The following is a 12,149-nucleotide window of genomic DNA, read 5'->3' as shown; positions in this document are numbered from 1 at the left end:
AATCCAGTGGAGGACGGCTTCAAAAACCACCTCCTCCTGTTTGACATTCAGCTCATCCTCATCAATGATCTCCTCAAGCTGTTCTAGGGAGAGCTCCAGGAACTCCTTAGATACGTGCAGAACCTCCTCAAAGTGCTGCAGGATGTAGTGCTTTGCTTTACAGCGGAGCTTTGAGCAGGAGTAAAAGTCCTCTGTAAACTTGCAGATGCCAATGCAGTTCTCTGGGCATAAATGTGACTCCAGGAACTGACAGCAGGCTTCTACAAGACCTGAGACTAAGATCGTGTCAGCCGCCACCAAGAGCTCCATCACATTCTCTTGAGTAATGAGCACAGATCTTGTGTATGCATACTGGATAATAAGAGGCATGATGTCTCTGGATATTCCTGGAATTTCACATAAATGTTGTGGGCTGCTCCAGTTTTTGGAGAAAAGAGCCCTGTGAACAAATTTGACAAAGAAATACAGGCATTAACAACGAGCATATATAAAATAACTTTTCGCTATTTACATTTTAATTTCAGCCAAATTTTCTCATGTAAAGAATCCAATTAGTTTTACCATTCATTGCCACTTCAATTCCATTAAAATGAAGAATTAAATTTCAAGAAAGGGTTTTCCTATAGGGCTGCAACAAACGATTATTTTGATAATCGATTAATCTAACGATTATTAGAACAATTAATCGACTAATCGTCGATTATTTCGACGACTAATCAGTAAGTTTGGAACGATTGTTCAGCTTTTTCAATTAGTTAAAACTCTGAGTTATACATATTCTACCTATAATATAAAAAAAGGAAAATCACTTCAGCTTTTGAAATAGTTGTTTTAATGAACTTTAAGCCAACTAAACAGGTCATTCTCTTTAAGTTTTCTGATTTCTTTCCAACTCAAATCACACAAATTATTTTATGACAAACATATTACTGTATTACTAAGTTAACTAATTTATAGTTATAAACTCTAATAATAATAATAATAATTATTATTATTATTACATTTTAGGCTATTTAGAAGACGCTTTTGTCCAAAACTTACAAAAAAGGAACAAAGCAATTCGTCAAATATCAGTCATAATACAGGTTAGACAATAATAAAGTGCTAAGATTATCACAAATAAACAAAAGATTTTGATGCACGTCATTCATATTAAATCGTATATTCCATTTCCACCCTATACCCGCTACAATTGAGAATCACTTTAAGCATGCAGACGCAGTTCCCTCCAGATTTTTAAATAACTGTAGTATTTAATGATAGTAAGATACACGCACACGCATAATAAACTAAAATCTGACGAATCATTAAATAAATCTTACTATATCAGTGGACATCACTGATATGATGATTGTCATAGACTTTTATTATGAAAAGAGACTCTTGTATGATGTCCTGCGCCATGCTTTCGCAAAGTTGCATCATTTCCGCTTTCTCTGTTCACCGGGTGAAGGTCCGCATGTGAGTCTCAACTGACACTTCATCTTTATTCAGAACTTATACACACTCACTGCACACATAAACTCACTGCTCTGTGTTTATGGATCTCATATATAGAGAAATGCGATTATAACAGCGGCGAACTGTGATTGTAGAGACGAGCGCGCGCTCGTGCGATGATGACAGATTGTGATGCAGCTGTATTTATTTACACTTCAAAATAACTTCATCATAATGTCCATGAAGTGCTTTGTATCATTTAATAACACTTTTTTTTTTTAAGTATGTTTAGACAGTTTGAGCTTTTCGTCCTTATAAATTAACTTATCTGTTCCTCTAGCAGTGCAGTCATGTTACAACAATGTTGTTGGTTTAGTGATTCAAATGTTTATGAACCTATCCGTTTACATTAATTTCTGTGTTTTATTGTTATCGTTGTTATATAGATAGCAGGTCAGAAAAGTGAAACTGAAATTTGAAAACTCAATGAATAGATGCAAATATTGTAGCTGTTGAAAAGTCTGTATTTAAAAGCTGCAGTCCGTAACGTTTTTGTTTTCAAAATGTATATTATAAGCGAGTACATCATGAATCCATTTTCCAAACCGTGTTTTTGTGTTATCCTTAATCACTACCGTACACCTATAATAAGTGTTTATATTGGGACTATTTTAGACCAACCAGTCGGGTCGTATCACTGCGGTGTAGCCCAGTACCTGCATGACTCGTCATACATATAAACAGAGAGAAGTAGATCCGGCCACAGTAATATGCAAGACGCATGCAGTTTCTATTATTAACCGCTAAAGCGCAAAAAGTTGTGGACTGCAGCTTTGATAAAAGTAAAAAAACACACACTCTCATGAAGAAAATTATTTTGAATTATGCAGATAATTTCACCCACATTTTCGTCATCACACAGCCTTTCCCAAACGACTTAAGTTTTATTTTCGATGAAACCACAGTGAATGAGGACTGATACTTTAATGCTTGCAAAAATGATGTAAATGTACCATGAAAGCATCTTAACAGTGGTTCACATGACTTGTGCACTATATATTATAATTATAATTCTTCTTAAGTCATATGATGCTTTGCGTGAGGAGCAGTCCGAAAGTTGTTCACTGTTATTCATAAAATAATGTAATCATAAAGTCGACATGAGACGGACCTTGCGCTAGTCTTTTCTTCCCTTGTGTCGTATATATGCGAGTGAAACGTTTCTGGAACAAGAACAGGTGTGGGCGGGGCTTGATTGTGTCTGTGGGGAATTGATTGGATGATTGGATGGTTGTGGTTTGCTATTGGCTGATCTCATGTGAGTGACAGGTTGCCCCGCCCACATCATCAGAGAAGAGAAGCGGAACTTATTCTGATTCAAGATTACCAGGAACATATAATCATGTGCACCGATAAGTCATTTATAATAAATACTGCAATATTCCATTAAAAAAATATTTTTTTATTTCATGGTGACTTTAATTGTTTTGCTGGAATAAAGTTTCATCTGAAACTCACTTCTAGACAGCTTAAAGTCTCCCGGAAGTCAATCATTTTATCCCTTGAAACTTATCTTGATCACCAAAATGACATATCCTTAAAATATCTTGAATGTAACTCGACACCCTTGCCTCATTTAGTATACGCAGTTCTATGAATATGCAAATGAGCCCCACCTCCACTCACTCACAGCATTTCAGAGATCCACTCGTTGACGATCACACGTTGATCTGATTGGTTACAAGGTAGTTTGTGACGTCAGAAACACCAACGATTTCAAACCGTGTTTTTGAGACTGTCTTTGGTTCACTGCAGTTTTAAGGAGAAAATACTCAGCAATGGCGTTGACTTATGAATTTACACATGGTTTGTCTTAAAGCATATTAAAAACACCACATAGACATATAAACAACACTAAAAGCCGATTTGGACAAAAATATCTGCCAAATGCATAAATGTCAATGTAAATGTGTTGTCTAGTCAGAATGGTGGAAGCCGTGCCAGAATCCATTCACTTCCCGACGGAGGAGGAGCGAATCCTGGAGCTCTGGGAGCAGAAGAACTGTTTCCAGGAGTGTCTGAAGCAGTCCAAGAACCGGCCCAGTTGAGGTCACCTGGGTCACCAGACGTCACAGGGCTCACAATCATGCTAGGGGAGAGTGGGGTAAGCTGTGCCACTTGAAGTTGTCATTTAGACAGGAAGAAGTAAAACAGCACTGCTAGTTATTCGGTTTATCGTTTAAAAGGTTCCCGATTTCGATTCTGCTTATCGATTCCGAATTTCGATTCCAATGAGGTAAAAAAAAAAAAAAAATTAGAGTTTCATTCACAAACATTCACATAATATGAATAATCATTCACGTCTTATTACAAAACATTTAATTCTAGCTGAATATCATGAACAATAATTAACAGGCTAAAGAACACTTTTTTTTATTTATTTGCCTTTGGTTAGAAAACACCATAGAAAAACAACTAGCCTAGCTGATATACATTTCAAGCATTATTAAAGACAAGTAAACACCCAGTAATTAAAAAAGAACAAATAAAAAATTTGCAATCGCAACAAATAGATACAACTGAACGAAGATACGACTGAAATAAACAGTGTTTTAAGATTTTCAGGTATTCAGGTAAAGAAACTGTAATCAAATGTAAAATAACACTGCACTTAAAATATATATAAATATATAAAAATAAAAGATACATTAAAATATAAATTACAAATATAGTTAAAGTTATTCAGGCAAGAACGAGTGAATTTTCTCGTTGTCTTTTGTTTATTAATGTTATTATAGAGACGGCAGCAGGAATATTAGGCTGCTGTCACTTAAAGAGTTGCTCGGATCCAATATACTGATACACACGCCTGCACCAGTGAAAACAGAGCGCTTGAATGGTTTAAACTCACATTAACATAACTTTTTCTGAGCGCTTTGGATGTGTGCGCAGCACTGAAAACAGCGTGCGAGTCGTCTTGCGCTTGAATTTTATTTGATTTAAAGGTGAACTAAGTAACTTTTTTTACCTTAACTGAACAGCTTCGGAGTCATTGGAATGGTTATATATTACTTATTTCGGGTTGAATGGTGGTCGTTTCGCACCCCCCTGGTGCCCGTGAGCGGAAAATACGCACTTGCAACTTTGGGGCGGCGGGCCGCCGGCCGCCGCGTCAGGAAGTCTCGCGTGATATCAGGTCTCGCGATGTAAACAATTGCTTTACGGCCAAAAGAAATCTGCTAAAATGCCGTCATTATTGCGCTCCCTCACGCTGTTCGAACCCGAATGAAGAAGACGTTTTAAAGAATTTCCCATCTGCTTTGATGTCGTGATCTACTAGCCTCTGGTGTCTGAGAATAGCCAACGAGTTTTTACAACAGTGTTGTCAAATATCTATTCCGAAGCTGTGGGGGGAGCTCTAGAGAGAAACCTGCAAGCAAAAAGCGAGAATACAGCGAAGAAATCCCGAAGTTACTGAATGCAGCTTTAAGATTTATTTTGAAAGTCATATTGAAATGCTCACAAAGGAATCAATAAGAGGAATTGAATATGTTATATTGGGTTATATTGAGGCATTGGATTGTTTGTGAAAGATGTATGTTAGTCTTATGCTGTTTCACCCCATTTACATCTTCACAAAGCTGCCTGGAAAAGGTTTAATATCTTTTGTAAACATATTTGGAATATTGTTTCCTGCATTTGGAGGCAAAGTTCACCGGCACCTTTGAGCCACTTACACATCTTACCCCAAAGTGTGCGTTTTTAACAATGCTTTTAATAATAATTAATGCCTCTGTTTATAAATGCAACAGATAATCCATGGCTAGCTGTGATTTAAACGATTTTAATGCTCGCCGTGGAGGCAAATATCAGCCCGACGCGAAGCGGAGTGCATTCAAATAGTTTAATGCACAGCTAGCCATGGATTAACCCGCTTATACCATGGTCATTTGTCAGCATTGACAGGTTAAAGCTGTTAATGATGTTTGCAGCGCAATATTTTACTGAAAGGGTAAAAATTACGGTTAGTTGCGTCGGTTACGGCTCATTAAACCTAGAATTCTGTCCGCTTTAAATCAGACAGAAATAAAGTAGTGCGGTAAGATTACATTTATTTGCATGAATGAATGAATTTGCATGAATAATCATCTAGAGAGAGAGAGATGCACGTGTGAATTGCTTACAGTTGCTTGAATTTTAATTGAAGTTTGACATTATCACCTCGTTGTAGAAACTGTGATACATTTTATTTTTTCTATTCTTTGATGAATAGAAAGTTCAAAAGCACTAGAGATGCAGCGATCGACCAACCAGGGACGATTTTCCGCATGATCGCGCACCGGCGTCCTCTCACTTACTTGTCTCAGTTAAATAGTGCTTGTATTGTGCATAATTTTAGTCATTCTCGCTGGTTTCAATCACTGATCTACACAAGCCGCCTCTCAAGCAGCTTGTGAGTCGTAAGTACCAAAATGAGTGGATTTATTACACTGCACTTAAACAGACACACAAAATTATGTCTAAATGCCCATCTTGGCAAATATTCAGTTAAGCACAGTCAATAACTAATTGTAAGCATTAATCTGTATTTAATTTTTACATTGAAGACTATTAAGTGTTATTTTACATTTGATTACTTTGTTGTATTTCTTACCTCAATACTAACCTACTGTTAGACCACCTTAAAAAAAACTTAAAGCTGTGTTTATTTCATAGCTCTCTTTATTCTATTGCATTTATTTGTGCTGTTTGAAATTGGTTTATTTGTTCTTATTTTTTACTTGTTTATTTATGATTTTTTTTTTTTGCATTTAAGTAAAGTCGATTTTTGTTTGTATATGCTGTCAATTATAGGTCCTTGAAAGAATAATGGGAATCGGCAAAAATCGGTTTCGGCAGGTCACACTTCAAAAACAGAAATCGGAAACGGCCTAGAAAATTGCAATAGGTGCATCTCTGAAAAGAAGCTGAGTAAGAATAAAAACACTCTCCTCTGTTTTCAGTCTAACTCGGTTGTAAAGATATTCCGTTGGCTAGAAATGAGTCCTTGAGCAGTGAATGTCTGGTCGTGTGTGTGCAGGATCATTACTGTAAATGTACCGTCGAAGAACTTGATTACAGTGGTGTGACCAATGATTCTGATTCTGCATTTCACTGATTTTATTCATTTTGAGGAATATTGAATCTTTTTTGTTTTGTTCAAGTGAGATGAGTAAATGCACGCTCACATTTAGTCTAGAACTACAATAACCATCATGTACACACACACACTCTGCACTTTGATTTGTCTCATCATAAGGCCGAGAGCTGTCAGTCAATAAATGGGAAAACAAAGTAACTTGTTAAAAAAGTAACTTATTTTGTTAGATATAATGCGTTGTTTTACTAGTTACTTGAAAAAGTAATCTGATTACATAACTCAGGTTACTTGTAATGGGTTACTCCCAACACTGGGTGTGACATCATCAGTTTCCTAATGTTCCCTTCTTCCACATGTCTTTTATACATGTAGGTTTATGTGTCGTTGATTTGTTTTTCAGAATCACCTTCTATGACGGGCCGCCCTTCGCCACGGGTCTGCCTCATTACGGCCACATCCTAGCCGGAACCATCAATGACATCGTGACCCGGTTTGCCCATCAGAACGGCTTCCACGTGGACCAGCGCTTCGGCTGGGACTGTCACGGCCTGCCTGTGGTGAGAATCACTCAACGTCACTTAAACCGGCTGGAGAAACAGGGTTCTCACGGGTCCTTGAAATCCATGAAAGTTTGTGAATCTGAAAAAAAATATTCAAGGCCCTGGAAAGTTTTTGAAAAGAAACATACATAGATACAGGTCCTTGAAAGTTCTTGAATTTATTTTGTGCAAGAAGTTTTCTGGAAAAAAATCCATATTATTCCCTTCGGTCCGCTAATGTGTTATTTCACCAACACTTCGTGGCCTATGCACAATAGCTTGCTTGATTTACGTTATTTACGCGTTACGTTAAGTGTTTCCCGCGTGAGGTACTTTGTGTTGTACGTTGCCATGACGTTCACGCGCACACAAAACTACTACGATGGTACCTCAATGTTTGTTGTTGGACACAACAAATGTGTTCCCACATTAAGTCCTTGAATTTGAGGGTATTGGACCTGGAAAGTCCTTGAATTTAAAGTTAACCAAGGTGTGGGAACCAGATCAGCTCCATCATACAGCTCAAAACAGCCCATCTCAAACTTTTGTGATATGGTCACTCGCATTTTTCACAGTTGCACAAAGTCATTTTCAGTTCAAGTAATTTGAACTTCTGAACTTGAATTAAAGAAACTGTGGTACAGTAATAAAAAGTACAGTAATGTAATACCATGGTAATTTATGTACTCCAATCATGCTAACAAACAAGTACCATGACCAAAATATCTTACTTGTTAATAACAGGCCGCAACAATATGGAACTACAGCTTAGCCAGTAGTTCGAAAAATGTATTTATATTTTTCAATAAAATTGTTCTATCCCCAAAAAAGTAATTGCATGTTTTATTTGCATTTGTAGCTGTATATTGTGTTTGTGAAGGTCTGCTGCATATAGACACTTTAAAGAGCGCTTTCACATTTACTGTTGTTAAGTGAAAACCAGTCTTTTCGAAAGGAATCCACACAATCAGGAGATTCGAGTGACACTGTCCTAACCAGACTCGATAAGATTACAGCGACAAGCTATTTGCCTGTCTTACACCGGTTGCATAAACCAGTAAGACTAGATTTACAAGTTAGACATGATTTTTTTTCTTTAAGACTGTTAATAACTTCAGTTAAATCAGTTACATAAAAAAATACATTTTGGCACGCTCTGCAGCAGCTGAACACTAAGGAGCGAATGTACAGTGACGTGACATAAGTGCCATATTCAAACTGCTTTTGCGTAACAAAGACGCAGGGGGGAGTTGCCACTCGACTTGTCACCCAACCCGTCACCGCTAGGGGCAGCTGCCACTCGACCCGTCACCGTTAAATGCGCCTGCCTCGGGACCCGTCACCGTTAGGTAGATCATAATTATTAGGCTATTTGTGATCGACATTCTGATAAAGGTCTATGTAGAAATTAAGGTTGTGTCAACCAAGTAATTATTATAGCTCCCATCTTTCGCATTAAGAAACTGGCAAAATAACAACTGGCAAGTGCAAAATACTGCTGTGTCCTCTCTTTTATTTTAATATTTTAGATTAATCATTAAAATGCTGTCAATTTCACACTCTAAATTCAGTATGAGTCCTTTTGTGTTGGATTCGCCGTACCGGTGTTGGTTTTTTTAACGGCCACAGGTAGAGTCACCGATTGGTAAAACCCCATGCACTCATTTCTATTTATTTTTAATTATTAAAATTAAAGTTTTTTTGTTTGTTTTGCAGTTCTCAATGATGCAAATTAAAAGACCTCGAAATCATTATAGTAGGCCTACTTCGATAACGCGTCGGTGTCTCATAATTATCATTCTATAATTAGTATTATTATTTCTTATGATATACATCATGTCAAACTGTAAGATCACGTAGTAGTTGAGGGAGGAGTTCATGGGTCGCAGGTGTTTGTTTCCGTGGTGTAAGAGACTGAGTTCGAGGGTGTTGCATGGCTTTCCCTGCGATGCTATCAGGTCTAAACTCTGGCTGCGGGTGGTTGGTTGGCCATCAACTACTGACACATCAAAATAGTTTGTGTGTAGCAAGCATTTTTACCAGGAGAGCTACGAGAATTGGAGAAAGGTGGAATTCAGCCTTGCTCTTGAAGGCAGTTTGCGTCTAGGCAAGGATGTGGTACCAAGTCCCGAGGATTTTTCCATCCCTCCAAAGGCGGTATGTAGCCTATATAATTTAACCACAACAGTTTTGTCATAAAACACTATAAACTACTCCAGATTTGACCAGAGCTGTGTGTTGCACATCATATAGCTGTCACAGGATATGCATATTTGTGTAATTTACGGTGAACTTACAAAACCATGTAATGATGAATTGCATGCATTTGGGTAAAACTGAATGATTTGAACTCAATGAGAACGAAATGAATGAATCCAGAAGCCGGTGTTGTTGAAGCTTACCATGCCCACTTTTTTATATAGCATTTTTCAAAACTGGTGCTGAAGCAGCAGGTTTCATGGAATCAATCTTTTTTTTTAATGTCATAAATTGTGTATGACAGGATTTTTATGTAGACCATGAATGATAAATTATTAAATAACATAACTTTAATAACATTCTAATAATAAAACATTTATAATCTTAATACCAATCTAAATAACATTATTTATAATATTAATTAATGATCTGTCTAATAATGTCTACAAATATAATAATTATCTGTCTACCAAGCTCTGATAATGTATGGAATATTCTATTATTCTATTCTATTCTATTCTATTAATAGCCTAGTCTATTTAGGGAAGCTTGTTTCCGGCACGTAATAAAACTATTTAAATGATAATTGTGACTTTTTTTCTCACAATTGTGAGTTTACATCTTGCAATTGTGACATATTTTCTTGCAATTGTGATTTTATATCTCACAATTCTGACATATTTTCTCAGAATTGTGAGCAATTGCAAGTGATAAAGTCACGATTGCGTGTTATAAAGTCAGAATTGTGAGATAAAAAAAATTGCAATTACCTTTTTTATTTTTTATTCTGTGGCGGAAACAAGCTTCCATACCTATTATTAATATTTTATCCAAATTAAGAAACAATAGGTTTACACATAGCCTTTAGCGCGTGGGTGTCGGAAGCAAAAAAAAAATGTGGATGGGTCATCCTCCAGAATTTTTTACTGGAGTAGATTAGGGGTGTTCCTCTCTATGCAATAATGAGAAGTGAATGAGAGAGAGTAAAAATGAAACAAGCGCAAATCCATCTATGCGTGCATCTCTCAGAAATCAGAGCCTGACAAGAGTAATATCAACTCAAATAGGCTACTACATCATATACATGTTCTACGATATGATATTGTATGTTATTGTATGTAGCCTATATTTAAACGATTTAAATATACAATAAGCTAAGTTGTAATAAGCTCTATTGTATCAAGAGCTCACAAAACACAATTGTTAGAGGCTTCGATACTGTTTTAACTTAAGGTCTATGGCCAATTCCCTCTGAGAGTGAAACAAAGGGCAAAGTGTGCCTTAGTGGCCACATACACACTCTATATATAATACTGTCAAGTTAATTTGCTTGTCTTATGCTTTGGATAGTATGCATGTTGAAATTAATCTATCTCTATACTGGCAGCCCACGACATGTCGTGAAATGCCAGACGAAGGAGCCCAGCACCAAAGATGGTCAATGCCAAACCATCCATGACTTGAAGCAGCACAGCTGGAAACTTGAACTAAAGAATGAACGTGTGTTTTACAGTTTTCTACCTCTATCTTTTTAATGGCCTTTAGTTTAGATAGACTGACATTGGTGGTTTGTCCATCCTTATTGTGATGTGTCATAGGTAGATTAGAGACCTGGATGCTACTGGAATACAGACTTGTTAGAAGCCTATGGCAATCAGTTTTAACATTAATGCCTCAAACAAGTGGCTATTTTTTTATCTATTTAGGGCCCGAGCACCGATGGTGTGAGGACCCTCTTGGAATTGCTCTGTTTATTATTATTATTATTATTATTAGGGCCCGAGCACCGATGGTGTGAGGACCCTCTTGGAATTGCTCTGTTTATTATTATTAGGGCCCAAGCCCTGAAAGGGCGAAGGCCCTATTGTTTTCGTTAGGATTATTATTAGGGCCCAAGCCCTGAAAGGGCGAAGGCCCTATTGTTTTCGGTAGGATTATTTATTATTATTATTTATTATTTTTCTGTCAACCTTTCGGGCACTTTTGGGGCTCTTATCATGCTCGAAAACTCTTAAAACTTTGCACACAGGTCAGGACCCGCGGCCATCAGGGCCGGGCTGAAGCTGGTACCCGGGCGTGGCAGGGGGGCTCAACAGCGCCCCCTTGAACAGGGTCCGAAAACTTGGTCCATAAATCAAACACGCTTGCATATAATAATATGAAACTCGGTACACATATAGATCTCATCGGGCCAAACAACTTTCGTACTTTTACTTTTTACGCCAGCCAAACAGGAAGTCGGCTATTATGGGTTGTTTGGAAAACGCATGCTGTGGAATTTGATGTACTCCTCCTAGGAAATTCATCCATTCGCCTCAAAACTCGGTGTGCATGAAGTCAAGACATTGAGGATGATAAATTGCGGACGGATTTTTGATATCTCGAACGGTTTGGCCGAGGCGAGGAAACGAATTTATGGCGAATAATGGGACACAGGAAGTGTGTTATAACTTCTGCATACATTAACTGATCTTGATTAAACTTCAGCAGTGTGTTCGTGGTCAGAGGCCGATCACATTGATGTGACTATTGTGAGTCAAAGTTATAGCGCCACCAACTGGCAGCAGGAAGTGTGTCACTTTCAAAATGCTTTGAAATCACCCTCTTATTTTTACCCGATTTGCTTCAAACTTTATGTGTATAATGTAAACACACGGCAGATGTAGACCTGTGAAAGGATTTTTGATATCTTTAATACTGTTGCCATGGCAACGCATCAAACATCAATATTCTTTTTTGATGCTTTTGAGACTCTTAGCATGCTTGAAATTGCATGAAACTCGACAGACACATTACATTTATTACCTAGTAGACATGTGCAAAGTTTCAGA

General features: G+C 37.3%; 1 protein-coding gene across 5 annotated transcripts in view; it reads left to right on the top strand.

The window, feature by feature from the left end:
• Positions 1 to 1,394: 1,394 nt before the first annotated feature.
• Positions 1,395 to 12,149, top strand: part of sp3b (Sp3b transcription factor) — a 30,126-nt gene continuing 19,371 nt past the window's right edge. For 2 of the 5 annotated variants that reach the window (XM_084425320.1, XM_084425318.1), the window contains exons 1-3: positions 1,395 to 1,461; positions 3,421 to 3,604; positions 6,981 to 7,137. Coding sequence is in view for 3 of the 5 variants with exons in the window: in XM_084425314.1 (XP_084281440.1) it covers positions 10,656 to 10,818 (163 nt within the window). In the remaining 2 variants the exon portion in view is untranslated. Of the gene's footprint in view, positions 1,462 to 3,420; positions 3,605 to 6,980; positions 7,138 to 8,252; positions 9,277 to 10,106; positions 10,819 to 12,149 lie in introns of those variants that run through there. The other 3 variants (XM_084425315.1, XM_084425314.1, XM_084425313.1) reach the window with 3 other exon arrangements.

This window comes from Rutilus rutilus (assembly GCF_951802725.1).
Source record: "Rutilus rutilus genome assembly, chromosome: 12".
Classification (NCBI taxonomy): Eukaryota; Metazoa; Chordata; class Actinopteri; order Cypriniformes; family Leuciscidae; genus Rutilus; species Rutilus rutilus.
Note: the sequence above shows the minus strand (reverse complement) of the source record. Positions and strands in the feature narration are given on the sequence as shown.